The following is a 15488-nucleotide window of genomic DNA, read 5'->3' as shown; positions in this document are numbered from 1 at the left end:
GATTGGTTGTGCTGAGAATGCCAAGCCATATCCAAACTTTTTAATGTTCTGTTTCCTTGGGATTTGCCTCCAAATTAACCATGGCAAACATGCTGCCAAATCTCCAGCCCAGTCAAACCCAAGAGCAGGGCATCTGTGGAAGGGTTTGGTGTCTGCACTTCTAACTATCAGACTGCACCACATTTTTAGGAGTTAATGGCCTGGAATGTGATTAAGGCCTTGCAAGGGGGACATACTAATGGCACGTTGGGGGAAGATGAGCATAGAAGAGAATGCAGAAGGGGCCGCATTGGCCAAGAACAGTAAAATGCAGTTGCAGACAGGACACATATCGGGTGTTGTATTGAAGTTATTGATGACCAACCACAGTTCATAGAAACACTTTCGGGGAGTACCTCCATTTTAAAAATAAATGAAAACAAATACAACATAACTCATTCTCACTCACCTGTATTCCAACTACTTTTTTAGTTGGACAGAGGGGAATGGATTTTTTTAGTTGGACAGAGGGGAATAGATATTTCACCAAGAATTGCAGACAGCATATCGAGCATATGAATTTTATAATGCCACCGTGGGGAAAGGGTTCAGAATGTTGATCACCAGGTAGCTGGAGACCTAGGCAGTCTGAAAATTAGGAGCCAGTTGGAAGTTATGGCTATGTATTATGTGACATCGCTTGTTCCTAATTTCTTTTCACAAGTGAACACTGGATAGCCTGACCTTCTGGCCCAGTAGGTTTCATGGTTAAGACCTGGGAGTGAGAACATTTTAGGAACTATTTGCTTGGGCAGGTAATTGTTCACTCTTTGATCACGGCTACTTAATCAGAGCTTGACAGACTTTCTCAATTGCTTCTGGGGCTGCTCTGTTCAGGTCCTTTAGCCAAAAATGATGCTGCCTGTGTGTATGAATACTTGTTGACTTAATTAAAGAAAGAGCTCTGCTCATCAGCAAAGGACACCCAAGCAGATGAGAGGTAAACTCTCCAAGGTAAACTCTGCAAGGAAAAACCAGGTGAAAAGAAAGCAGAGGAGGCAAATACGGAGACATCAGAGGTATGCTTACCAGTTACTCTGATTTTTTTTACACTACTAGGACTTTTAACCATGAAACTACCTGCACACAGCTCCAGTGGAGCCCAGTTGGAACACTGTTTGCACCGCTCCGTGTCTGCAGACTGTGCTGGGGAGCTGGGCTGAGCCAGGCTGCTGTGGTGCCCACCATCTTCAGAAAGCAATGGCAGCTGTGGCCTCCTGGCCCTCCAGAACCCCTGGGAGTGGAGTGAGTGGAGATGACCGTTGTGGGGCTGGGCTGACAAAAGCAAGTTAGGATTTCAGAGGAGGACACCAGCCCTGCTCCCATCAGCATTAGCTCATTCGCGCTCCCCAGACCCAAATGTCGTGGAGGAGGGGTTGAGAATGGGCCGTATCTACTCTATGCAGGAAATTGTCATTTCTGCTTTGCTGCTGAAACATGCATTACTGGTTCTCCCACCTAAAAGGAAGATTGTGGGGTTTGGGGGTGGAGGGGTTTAGAAGCAGGAAGATTTACCATAGACATCACTCAAAGCAGGATGCTTGAGTCATGCCTTGCTGCAACTGATAAACAAGGAACTGCCCTAAAGATTATGGCTTATTCATTTCAAAAGACAAAATAATTGCCTTTCCTTTTTGTGTGGCTCAGTTATTATTTTAGGCTCAGGAGTTATTACTTTACTTTTTCTCCATATCATATTCAGTGGAGCCACGTTATAAGCTGAAAATGACTATTACTAAACTATAAAAACTACAGACTTAATTAGGCAGAAAATTTAAGAGCAAATGTACACTGTATTTGGAGAAAAAACATGAAGGCACTGGCTTCTTCAAAAGCCTGGGTCCCATAGGTGCATTCAAATGCAGTAGAGAGAAAGCTAAGACAGATAATCCCAACTTGAGTTTACTATTTCTGTCCATTTATATAGCACTTTATATTTGTCAAAGTAATTGTGCCTATCTTAAGTCATCCCTGTGCAGTAGAAGGAGAAGAAATAGATTATTACCTACACTTTAGCATATAAAGAAAAGAGGAGGTGGGAGATTTAAGGGTTTATTTGAATATCCCCAAAGCCAGCCTCCGACTCCTTTTTCCATGACACCTCAGTGTTTCCCAGGTCCACTGTGTTTCTCGACACTCTGACTTTCATATCTCACTCATTTGTCCCTGACCTATAATCCCAGCTCTATTGGCACTTTCTCTCCCGCCTTATCTCTGCCATGGCTGGGCGGCATGCCACTGTTGTAGGGGCCAAGGGCATATTTGTCTATGCTTCTGTCATTGACTGACAGACAAGCACAGGTGATTCTGTTCTTTCTCCCTAGATGGCAGCAGCAGAGCCAAGGAAATATGCAGGGCAGGAGGCTCTTGGTTTGCTCCACAGGGTGACATGTAAGGCAGTGATTGTCACCTTAATGTCCTCAGGAATGCAGAGGTCCCAAAGGGAGTTTGGGGAATAATTATTTTCCCGGTCAGCCTGTGGGTCATTGCACACCCAGGTCATCAGCAGCAGCAAACAACCTCTCCTGCACCCTGCCCTGCACTTGGCATGAAAAAGAGGCACAGAGAGTCCCCAGCTTACAAGCTGGATGGAGTCCAGGTTCATCTATTTCAAAGTCAAGAAAGCATTTTTCCAAGAGGCATTGTTATAAATGGGGGAGGGGGAGGATGTTCCCAGATGAACCAAAAAATAAAAATCTATTTAATGTACCTTAGGAGTTTGCAAACCTTTTCTGTATGTGACTAGATAGTAAATATTTTAGGCATCGTGGGGTCATACAGTCTCTATCACACATTCTTATTTGTTTAGCCTTTTTGGGGGGAGGGGGAACAACCCTCTAAAATGTAAAAACCCTTCTTCTCTCAAACAAAACAAACAAACAAAACCTGGTTAGGCTGCAGGTCGGAGTGAGCTCATGGGCCATAATTTGCCGTCATGATCTATGCCATTACTAGCTAACAGTGTAGCACAGATGATGCTAAACAATGGGTTTCGGTGTTCAACATATAAATATTTTTTCATATGCCATTGACACAACTCCACTTGGCTAAATTCAAGTTCTCAGCCTGCATGAGTTGCTGGATAAAGTGACAAGTCCATATTCAGAGTGGCCCCACTCCATGAATTGTCGTGACCTTCCAAGCAGGCATCAGGATAAGAGGTGAGCATCTACCACCCCCACTGCTGTCGTCCGTAGAGCAGGAAGGTACACTGGAGCCCAGGGAGCCTCAACATCATTCAGCTCCTCACCTCATCAGGGAAACCCCCACGGCACAATCTGGTTGACCCTAAGAGTAGCAATAATAAATACACACCTCTTGAGCAAGGCCAACCTGAAATTCTTCCCAGACCCTTGGGACCTGCCCAAGTGGAGGTCCTCAGAGGCCCTCAAGAGAATTTCAGGGCCACACTTGGCTCCTTGAGTCCTGGACATGGCACCCCACACCAGGGCATTTGAGGGCCTGCCTGGAGCTCACCAAGAAGAGTCATGGGGTTCAGAAAGCATGCTGGGTATGACAGGCATTTCCAAATGACAGATAGGATGCAGAATTTCTCTCCTCCTTTTTCTCTTCCTCTTCCTCCTCCTTCTCCTCCTTCTCCACTTCATCTTTTCCTATTTTTCCTTTCTCTTTGACTAACTGGAATAGAAATGATATTACTATGGGGAAGCATATTTGTCCCTCCCCTGGGAATACCAGATTCATGTTTCCCTGAGCTGACACACTTTGTTGGAGGGACCTCTTGTTCCTTCCTCTCTCCAGTCCTGATGGGCAACAAGGAAGAGAAAGACTTTCCCAATCAGAAATAAGGTGCAGTTCCTGCAGCCAAAGGCACAGTGTTCACAGTGTTGAGAGAGGAGACTCCACAGCAGGGCTCTGGGGTGGGGCATGGACGGTGGTGGGTGCAGAACTGATATGGAAGAACCTGGAAATACTGAGGCCATTCAGTAATAACACCACTGCCACCTTGGGCTGATGCCACATGACAGCTTCCCCTCCCTTCCCTTCCTTGTCCCGTTTGGTCTTGGTCCTATGCCCTTTCATCTTTCCCATCTCCTTTCCTGATCCCATCCTCTCCATAATTCCACTGTCCCCTTCTTGCTAAAGTTACAAACAGTGAAAGAAGCTGGGGTGGGTGCCCTTCCTCCAGAGGGTGCCATTTCCCATGGAATCCATGCTCCATGCATAGCTCTGGGTGATGAGATGGGGCTGCCCTCAGCAACTCCATGCTCTTCCCAGGTCAGCCTGATTCTGTGAGCTCCAGGCCCACAGCCTCCAGAGAGCCCAGGGCGGGAGATGGTGCCAGCAGGGTGAGGACATTCTGAAGGCCCCCATGGACTTTTACCCTCTGCTTGCAGTGCTGCCTTTCTGTTCTTATACAATTGCTTCCAAGTACAAACACAACGTGCAGCCGCATTTTAGAAAAGAGTTGGTGGTCAGAGTGGGTGGCTGCAGTATTTCTATCAGCCTCCGTGGTGTGCACCTCTTACCACTCTCTGATGGTTCAAAAGTCTCTACTGAGCCCAGCAAAGTCACCTTCTCTTTCTCTTCTTCTGCATCTTCTGTCTCTTGCCCTTATTGTTCCTTTCCTGTTGACTTTCCCTCTTAAGAGTGCCTGAGGGCCTTCCAGGCCTTGATTAATCCCATAAAGTAAAGCTGGTTTTATGATAGCATTGAGCAATGCTTAACCCATCGGAATGTATACCCTAAGCAAAACTGTCAACCAGGCAAAGGGTGTTCTTTTTCTTCTGGTGCGCTGCTCTTTGTCCCTGTCCCCAGCAGCCCATCTGCTGCTGGAACTTGTTCACGGAGTCCTTCTGCCAACTCATCATATTCTTGTTCCAGGAACTTTTCTGCTTTAAGTAAAGGATCTTCTCCCAACCAGTATGCTCCTGCTTTTGCAGATACAGCACAGCTCCATGCATTTCTAGCCCCATCATATTAGTGTCCTAGCCAATCATAACAAACAAATGGGGTGGCTTCAACAACAGAAATATATTGCCCCACCATTCTGGAGGTTGGAAAGTCCAAGATAAAGGCGTTAGCTGGTTGTTTCCTGTGAGGCATCTCTCCTTGACTTATAGATAGATATCTTCTCCCTGTGTCTTCACATGGTCTTTCCTCTGTGCATTTCTCTGTCCCATTTTCTTCTTCTTATAAGGATACCTGTTTTATTGGATTAGGGTCCACCCTCATCACCTCATTTAACCACACCATGCCTTAAAAGGCACTATCACTGAATACAGTCACATTCTGAGGTCTTGGGGACTTCAACATAGGAATCTGTGGGAGACTCATTTGAGCCCATAAGGACTCTCTCCTCACTCTCTCATTTCTGCCCATACGAAATGTATCCATAATTCTTTTCCCAGATTAGAAGTTTAAATTCGGCCCTTTCTGATCATTCCAATTTCTCTCCAAGTTCTTACAGCAATTGTCTGTAGAATGTATTTGGCAACTAATTCTGTAGTCTATTGTAATTTTTCTGTTGTCTTTAAAAGTCTGTATCTATTTAAAGTATTTTAAAGGGTACCTTGTATACACTGTACTTATATAAGTCCTATCTTCTCCACTAGAGGAGAACTCCTGGATGGCAGCAATGGTCTGTCACTTAGCATGCCCATGACAGTACTCCAGCCCCTAAGCAAACATTCAGAGGGGGTGCACAGCAGAACAAGTAATAAGATCCAACCACTAGTTACAGATAGCAGCTGGGAGGCCAGTCCCCAGGGACCTGGAAACATCAGAAGATCCACCCAGAGAGGCTCAAGTTGATGATCCTGAGGATTCTTAGGGACAGTAAGATCCAGTTAGGGGTGCAGGTCAGCAGTGGGGAATCCCAGGTCAGCAGTGGGGAATCCCAGCTGTCTTGAGTCAAGTGGGCATATGCTTACCCAGAGACATCTGCACCTGAGGAAGCAGAGCCCCATCATTAACTAGCATAGACCCTAGACTCCGAGAGGAGGGTGAGACCGAACAAGATGGGATAAGAACCAACAGCAGAGCCCAATCTTGGGAACTGGGGCATTGAGGACCACATGAGAGCCCTGTGATCACGCTGAGGCCCCCGTGCCAGTGATAGGTGGGTTAAGGGTATATCAGTGCTGTCTACCCTGTATCACACAACTGGCTTAAAAAAATGGGTGCCAAAGAGCTTCATGTAATTTTCCTCTACTCTTCTCATAGCCTAAAACTGACAGAAAAGAGGAAAGGAAGCTGCATTGTTTGGATTTGATATGAGGATGTAGACAGCCAGGCCCTGCTAAAAGCTGTCTTAATTTCGACCTTCTGAAGACCACCTCCCACTCTTAAAGCCTAAGCCTTCGTGAGCGCAATAAGACGGTCCTGCTGCCCTGCTGCTCACTCTGCCTGGTCTCAGGGCATCCTGGCCTGCACACCTTGTGCCTCTTGAAAAATTCCTTGCCATTTCCACTTAATCACCCAACCCAAGAGACTTGTATTGCCTCACAGTGTTTCCCTGACAGCCACAGAGTGATATATTCTCTTCTGTCCTGGTTCCTGCTAAGAAGCAACGAGCATTTATCCTCATTTGGAAGAATCAGGACTGTTCTAACTGCATTGCACCTGCTGTTGTGTTTTCTGGGCAAGACACCATGCCGCTGTGGCCTCCTATCCCCCTCCTTCCTCCCTGGGCACTCTCAGGTTGCAAGTGTTTCTGCTTCCACAATATCAATCACATCAGAACACCTTTGCTGTCTAGAGTCACGTGATGTACCAACTTTAGTCCAATCTGGAAATGACAGGGGGAAAATCACATCAAAAGGAAAAGCCTACAAAAGTATTCAGTCTATTCAAGCCCAAAAGTCATCCAAAACCAGGTTCAAATAAGTGTAGCAATGGCTTATTGATTTATCTTTAAACATTGCATTTCTTCCACTCCCTTGTCTTCATTCCTGTTGCTAAATGCAGCCTTATCTTTCATAATGAAAAGAGTTTGACTAATTGAAGTCTCAAGAGATAGGAAGGCTGTGGCCCATTAATCAAAAGCTGAGCATCGGGTAAAGTACTTCGTGCCCCACAGTGCCTCCCCTCGTCAGTCCTGGAGTCATAGCAGAGGTGACAGTGGTTGTAAAGAGCAGAGAAGGAGGGGATCTTGATGAATGTGGTGGGGAATGAGCAGCTTGAATCTACAAATAAGGATGTCCAAAGTCAATCTGACAAGTAGGAAGGCTATTAAAAAGTACTTCTGTGAAGTATTTTTAAGATCAAAGCAAGCATTACAAATATTTAAATAACAATCTATTGCTAGTTTTCTACATACTTTAAACAAAAAGAGTCAAACTTTTATTAGGAAATAATTGAATAAAAACTGAGGTCCGTTGCTTGCTCTCATCTCCATTCCCAGCAGCTTGTCTGGCCCCAACTTCTTCTTCTGAACATCATACACAACCCTGATACTTAAACTTTAACAAGTGAGAGCTGACATTTGTGCAACAGAAATTCTGCCTCAGCATTTAAAGCTGAATCAAAAACACATGCTTTCTTCATCAGATGTGAGGGAAAACAAACTATTTTTATCTCTGGGTATAACAAGTCACAAGCAATTCACTCTCCAGTATTAACACAGAAACTTAACCCAGTATTGCCAACAATGAAATCATTTTGCTCCCTATAATGCATCCATGATGATCTATACAAAGATAAAGTTTAAATAGTAAAAATGGTATTTTCGGAGTATCCACTACATGCCAAGCTTTTTGCACATGGTATGGTAAGGTATGAGATTTCATAGTCACATTACAAAAGAAATATTTCCCAGAGAATAAATACATTATGTGTATGAGACGAGGAAAGTAAGTCAAGTCTGCAGGGAGTTTTGAAAAAGAGAAAGACTGGAAAGAACTGTGTTCTCTTCTATGTTCTCCTGGTGTTCTCCCGTGCTCACCGCTTAGCTTGCTAAACGTGACCTTTCCAACTCCACTCCAAGGCCCATGCTAGGAAGGGCACTGGAAGGATCTGGAAAATGGTGTTGAGAGAAGACCAGTGATGGACTAGGAGTCACAGGCCTGGACTTCATTGCAGTCCCCATCTCTGTACCTATTTAAGAGGCCCTAAACAAGTCATGTGACCTCTCTTGAGCCATTTTCCTCACCTGTGAAATGGGATTAGCAGATAAAATTGTGTACATGAAATGCCTTATGAGCTGATAAAGCTATAAAATCATAGTAGGCCCCCTATAAATGCTAGCACTCTTTCCCCGTCTTCATTTCCCTTCTCAAATGCCATCTAAATAAGACGCAACTATAAATTAGATGACCTTTAAAGTATCTTCAAGCACTGAAAGTGCCATGTGCAGGAAGAGAGAAAATAAGTCCTTCACTTTCCTTTGCTCTTTATCTCACTTCAGGTTTACATTTCCAGGAGTTGGTCATGCCCACCCGAAGACATTCATTTCTCTGTAATTAGAAAGCAGGTCACAAAGCACCTGCTGCACCGTGGGTCAGGTCCTGTCATTCCTGCAATCAATGTGCTAGGCACAAAATCCCAGCTCTCAAGTTATTCCCCACACCACGCTACTTTCTTTGGGTTGGAAATATCTCCACCTGGAAAATTTGTCTTAGCTTTTAAAAATCAGGCAAACTGCACGACTTTGAAGATTTCCACCAAGCTCTCTGAATTGTAGACAGGCCAGAACAAGAGTATCCAAGGCTGGTGTTTGTAATCTTCCTCACATTGGCTACTTGCTTAGTAATAGAAAGTATTTTAAGTTATCATAGTTGTCCTATGAAAGACACTACATAAAATGCAGTCATTATAGAAAAGGTGTGTGTGTTTGCCTTTGTGTGGGTGCGTGCGTGTGCTTATATAAATGATGTTATGGGAAAGAGAAGTAGTTTTGACCACTGGAAGGCAGTACAGCATTTGAAGCAAAACTAAGATGTCACATCATCTAAGGAAATATGGGATGAGCACCTCCGGGCTTGGGCAACTATTGGAAGTAAATGTTTACAAGCCAAAACCGCAAATTCCCAATCATGAACAGAGGTCGTTTTGATTTCACTGCAAGTTGAAGATCACTATAATACCCCCAAAGGCTGGCTTTCACATCATCCAAGGGTCATGACTCATGCTACATTGAGCGTATGAGTGTCTGCTTGTGTCACAAACCTGACAGAGCAGAGGTGGGGGGTGGGGGAAATGGAAGCAAAAGGGACAGACTTGACGCTGCACTTCCAGACTCGCATGGAAGCTCCAGGTCACAATCTTAGTTCCAATTTCAGGTTCTGCCAGTCAAGTCTAGACATTTCTGGGGCGCCCTTTAAGTGGTCTCCAGCAGCCTTCTAGGCAGGTGGCTTCAGAGGGAGGTCCACACTGCAAGCTCAGCTCACCACAACTCAGGCTGACAGGGCAGTCAGCCATGCTCGGAGGCTGAATTTGACAGGGACTTGCTGCCATCTCCCTGCCAAATGGTCTCTCGTGACTCAGAATCTCAAAATTGTTTTAAAGAGAGGAAAAAAGTCACTTTCAGGGATGAGGTTCTTGGCCCAACTCTGCTTTATGTAAACACAGTCTATGACTATTTCAGTCTTCTGGATTTTGAGAAGCAGCTGCAAGGATGAACGGATTGGTGTTGGCCCAAATTAAAAAGAAGAGTGTTCAGTTCTTTCAGTGTATGGAGAAAGAAGACCAAAAGCATCATCTCACAGGGAGCAGAATGTGAGCAGCCTGGCTAATGAGAAAATTAGAGGGATCCTCAATTTGAGAAGAACCCGCTCTACCGGAGTCTGAACTTGTGAAAATGGACACATTGGGTCTGGAGTAAGAATTCTTACTCTACAAAAGGGTAAAATTGTGATCACATTGATGCATGATGCCTAGGATATTAAAAATGCATGATTAATTAAAGGTTAGTCTACCTTGTGTTTTAAAGGGACACACACCCATAACATGAAGCCAGCTTCCTGTCTACGACTGTTGTCCTTACTGCCCAAGGAAGGGGAGCATTTGAAGCAAATGCACGAGTGAAGCAAACCCACCACTCATCCTGTGAACCACTGTCTTTGGAATCCACCCCAGGAGCCCAGGAGCCTTGCGTGTCACATGGATTTACTTCTTTATCAAGAATCCTGACTAAGGTACAAATCCAATATATTACTGTTGCTGATGCAAGAAAAACGTAACTTAAGGAATGATCATGAATGCAAAGGGCAAGAGGAAAAGAGCCTTCGGAGACAAATAGCTCGATTTTTTGTAAATCAGTTTCGTACAACCTCCCTCCCCTATTTCATTCCTAAAAGTTCATTGAGAATGATCAGCCACGTGTAGGGTGTGAGGAATTCCATAAGGCACCCCAGTTTCTTCAATAAGTAAATGGCATTTTAAAAAGGGGAACTTTTATGGGTTAAAATATTCTTAAGAGATGTATTCATCAAGTATACTGTATAAGCGTTGTTCATTTAGATCTTTATTAAAACAAAGTGTAAAAAGACATTTTTGAAGTAATTGGAGAAAATTAAGAATAGGCTGGGTCCTATTAGATGTTAGATAATTAGATTGTTACTTTAAATTTTATTGGATGTGATAATGGCATTGTCCTTAACTGGTAAGTGCATATCGAAGTATGTTTACAATTTGCTTTAAAGTTTTATTGCCAAAAGTGGAGAAGCAAGGGTGATAGATGAAATAAGAATGGCAGGCAAGGCCACACGCAGTTCTTCTATGTTTGTTCATGTTTGAAATTTTTCAGAATAAAATATTTTTAAAAGAAAAAAAAGGCACATTTAACTTGTAAAAGTCAGTGTCCCTTGAATTCTGGAACATTCATAGACATGAAAATCATGCTGCAAAACAAAATCCCCTTTGTTCAAAGAGAGCTGCTGTTGCACTCTCTGCTCTCTCATTTCTTTATTCACTCTATAATATTCAGTGTAGGCTGACTGTGCTCCAGCGCCAAGTCCAAGGGGTGGAGAATAACAAGGGCAGAGACATAGTCCTTGCCCTCCAAGCATCTATGATATTGACACAGTGCCATGGGAGCTTGGTGGAGGGCCTCAGTCGACTGCAGAGTTAGGCTTTTCAAAAGTGGTGATCTCTACGGTGAGTCTTGGAGGACACAGTGGGGTGGGGAACAGAAACAGTTGTTCCAGGCAAAGAAGGGAGGAATCTGTGCAAAGGCCCAGGGGTTGGTAAACCTTGGGCGTGTGCTGGGGCTGCTGCCTCCTCCCAAATGTCGGGGCACAGGGCAGTCAGTCTCACTTATCATGGTGACCACTTGGCTCTACAAACCCCCATTGCCCAAGTCTCCACAGGCAAACCACACAACTGTTCTTCTTCTCACTCTTTTTTTAAGCCAAGAAAGAACTCACTGAAACAGCCAGTCGGTGGTGAGTCCAAGGCTTTCCTGACAGAGTGACTATGTTTGGCTTGGCTAAAAATCACAAAGCCTTGGTTTCCCAGTTGTCTGATTCTCTTTGTTCTCAAGGCCTGGTGCAGCATTACAGTGGGATGGCTAAACAGAAAAAAAAAAAAAAAAAAAAAAAAAAAGGAGGTCTATTTCTCTCTCTTCACACAAATAAATATTTGCTCAAGAATGGAAGTGCCTAATTCTTAAGAATAACCAAATGCTTTGGACGTCTAAACAAGCAAATCATATACAAGGCAATTCAGTGTTCCTACTAATTGAGAAATTGTTTTTAGCAAGAAGATGTTCTGCAGCATGTTTTTAAAAAACAAGTTTTACAACAACAACAACAACAAAGAAAATAACTGAATCACTATAATACCCCCAAAGGTTGACTTTCACATCACCGAAGGGTCACATCTCACGCTACACTGAAGCGTATGAAAGAGTGTCTGCTCGTGTTAGAAACCTGATGGACTAGAGGTGGGGGGCGCAGAAATGAACGCAAAAGGGACAGACTTGAAGCTGCACTTTTGCAATCAACTAGCAGTTAGGAAGGACTTGACTTGCTGGGGCTAAGGAAAACAAATTTGGAGGTTCATTTTGCCTGTGAAATTAAAATTATACTTCAGTAAATAAAGCTGACGCCATTTAACCATGAACCCGGTGACATTTCCTGGCTTGCTGCAGCGTTTCTGTCTCCTTGTTACATTTGTTCAAAATACAAACACAGCATTTCCACGTTGCCACAGAAGCAAATGTGGGCTGACTGGCTGGTTTTAGCTGCTATGGTTTTTCTGTAACCTTTAACAATTGTTGTGACAAATAAGATTCCATGTATGGTGCAATTTCTAACTGTGCAGTGTTTGTGAACCACATCCACCTTCTCCAGGTTTGGTATTTGGTCGACTAAGTTGACGATGTCATTACCTTTCCTTCCATTTTACAAAAAAAAAAAAAAAAGTTAATCTGAATCATGCTGAGAGTTTGGTATGCACGCTATACTATTCAAGGGAGCATTCTCTCCTATGTCAGAATAATATATTTATGTGTGTGAATCAGTATACTTGAATTTGTGGCAACATTTTGTATTGATGCATATATATGACACCCAGGCTGACTACAATGGCTTCAAAGCATTTAATTTCTCTTAAATGGACTCAGTATCCTTGGAATGTGCTGTTTAAGTGTTTCTGAATTTTCTACACGCCATTTTTACAGGTCCATCTGTTTATGATGTGATGTGATAAACAATCACGTTGATTTTATGTTTCTTTTCAAAGAAAATGAATGTATATAGTACTAAGCAGATGAATAAATTATTGAAAATATACACTTCATGGATCATGCCCACTGATAAAAATGAATTTATTTTATTTGTTGAACAAAGTGACTGTTCAAATTATAAGAATTTATATTGTCCTTATTAATATGAATGCCATCTATTTAAGTGTTGTTCAATATTGATATGTGTTCTCTAATAAAATATTTTAAACCTCTTTCTTTAAACACATAACACCCTAGTTCTTCAATCATGGTGTGTTGTTAATGTCTCTTGAGAAATGGAGTGGGTAGCGCAAAGAAAGTTAGTATCTTCAGCCAGCTGCATAAGGTAGATTGTAATAGTTTGCAAAGTGTCCTTTGCTTTTTGGATGAATAGGTATTAAGATTTGTTTTAAGATTTGTCTTCATTTATCCATTTGTAAGTAGCATCTTTTTGTTATAGAAATAACTCATTCATTATAGAAAATGTAGAAAATAAGTAAATAAGTATAGGAAGAGCACAATAGAAGGTACCTTTAAGTTTACCTTCCAAAGATAACACTTTATTATTTTCTTCAAGAATCTCATTTTTATATCCTCACTTTAAAAAAAATAAAATAGAAAGTATACTGGAAAAAATAATAAATAGGGTAGATCGGACATAGGGTGTACAGGGACTGCATTCAAGATATGGGCAAGGACCAGAATACACCTGGATCATCAGGTTTAGAAGCAGGTAGTGGGGGAATGTGGTATTAGAAGTCAGACACATGGAAATGTTGGATGTGTTCAAGGCAGGACATATTAAATTACCCATAGTCAAGGCAATAGGTTATGAGGGCCGAGGTCAGAGAAGATCGCCGACAACACAGCTGTGTTTTGGTGGAGTGCTTTGATGGAGGTTCTTCTCTGGCCAAGGGCTCAGAACCTGGAAGCCTCAGGGCTACCCTTTCGGCCCCACTCCCTCAGTGGGACTCCTCAGCAGTATGGTTTCCTCCTTGGGGACATGAACTCTGGAGTCAGATTGCCTGGCAGCTGTTACAGGCTCCAAATTCCCTCAACCACTCGCCACTTAGAAGATCTTAAGCCAATGTTTCAACATCTCCAAATCTTCACTTCCTCTTCTCAAAAATGAGAACAATGGCTACTGCGCATCATTAGAGGGCTTCTGGGCTAATGAAATAAAACCATGCAGGTAATGATTTAAGGAAATGCCTGACATAGAGTTAGCACTCAGCAATCACAGGTTGTTTTTTTTTCTCATTGATCTTGCTGGGGGATTTTTGTGGCTGTCACTTTGACTATCCACAAAGGTGAGCATCTGCGTCCCGACGAGGAGGGATCATTATTTCCCACCCAAAGTCCTTGGCATATAAGTCAAATAATAGTAATACAGGAGCTAAAAAGAAATGATTTAGGCAGTTAGGGTAAAAGAGTTCTCGGTGGAATTTCCTTTTAACAAAAAGCAGCCCCAAAATAATTTCTTTTCTAACAAAAAGCAGCCTGAAAAATCAAGCTGCAGGCATAGACAAGCAAGCTTGAAGCTTGCATAGGTAAATGCCAGCAGTTATACCAATAAAAAAGGGATACCTGGAAGCCAGTTATATTCAAAATGGAGGTTTTCCCTTCCCTTTTCTTTGTTGCCACATGCGCAAGTAACATGGCACAGGCCAGGTAAAGACCTCATTTGCATAATAAAAGATTAGGGTGGGATGACCAGCCTCCTCTGGCACTATGTAAATGACACACCTGGTCCAACCAATCCACTATGCCCCATGTAAATGAGACACCGCCTCCTCAAGCTCATCTATAAAACCAACCAAATAAAAGTGGCTCACACAATAAGAAAATTGTTAATACCATTATCAATACTTCGGCCTGAAAACATGCATCTTTGCCAAGATGCTCTCCAGTCAAACTGCCTGGGTTTGAATCCTATCTAGTGATTTGTTAGAATGTTTGCCAATGAGTTCTCTGGGGAAAAAAAAAAAATGCCACATAATCTGTGGTATTTTGTCAATTTTTGTGGTGTAAATTATCCCACAATGGCCAAATTCAAGGTAGCAACATGATGTTGCTGAACACACTGTTGGGAAGAGGTGTGCACAGTCAGTTCTCAAGAGCCTGTACAAGCCAACTTCAACACTCCACTGATCCCACCCATGCCCCTTAGCAGCATGTGACCTAAGCCTACTTAGTGTTCATTTCCTTATCTGTAAAATGGGATAATAATAGAAGCTTCCTCATTGAACCGATACATGCAAAGAATGTCTGTGTAGTTCATAATAAACATTCAATGAGTCTTAGCTGTTGTTGTTGCAATCGCTGTTGTTGTTACACAATACTGATGCCTATTAGCACAGACCACAGATATCTCAGAACAGCAAAAGTGTCCATCCACACACATTCCCTAGTAGATCAACTTTTCTGAAATATGTGTGGCAGCATTACAATCCTTTTTTTGGTCATCATATAGCACCTACTCCTTACACTCACCCATACTGAATTTGTTAAGTCTCTGCTTCAGACTCCAAAGTTTTGGGGTTAACTCTGTCCCTTTACTTTTCAATTTTAACCAAAGTATTTAATGATTCTATGAGCTAGCTTTCTTAGACAAAAGGCCTGTTAATGCTAAATCATCCTGCCAGCCTATTATTATTATTATTAATTCTCCTGTTTATAAATACAAATTGCCTTCAACAGAATTTATGAAAAACAACTATTTTATTATGTTGTGTAGGTGGAGGAAAAAATACTTTGTACTCACTCCTCACATATTATTATGTTCTGATCCATATACTCATTTCAAAATTATATATGCACA

The 15488-nt window shown here is 42.6% G+C and overlaps 1 protein-coding gene across 6 annotated transcripts in view; it reads left to right on the top strand.

Annotated features, from left to right (window-relative positions):
• The window catches only part of ADRA1A (adrenoceptor alpha 1A), a 113875-nt gene extending 100961 nt beyond the window's left edge, over window positions 1-12914 (top strand). For 2 of the 6 annotated variants that reach the window (XM_045398054.3, XM_074000526.1), the window contains one exon: window positions 6226-10854. In XM_045398054.3, the coding sequence (XP_045253989.1) occupies window positions 6226-6279 (54 nt within the window). In that variant the 3' untranslated portion in view covers window positions 6280-10854. Of the gene's footprint in view, window positions 1-479; window positions 745-1098; window positions 2749-6225 lie in introns of those variants that run through there. The other 4 variants (XM_005562893.5, XM_074000528.1, XM_005562892.5 and 1 more) reach the window with 3 other exon arrangements.
• Window positions 12915-15488: the final 2574 nt, after the last annotated feature.

Source organism: Macaca fascicularis, chromosome 8, assembly GCF_037993035.2.
Source record: "Macaca fascicularis isolate 582-1 chromosome 8, T2T-MFA8v1.1".
NCBI classification, from domain to species: domain Eukaryota; kingdom Metazoa; phylum Chordata; class Mammalia; order Primates; family Cercopithecidae; genus Macaca; species Macaca fascicularis.
This window is presented reverse-complemented; position numbering and strand designations above follow the sequence as displayed.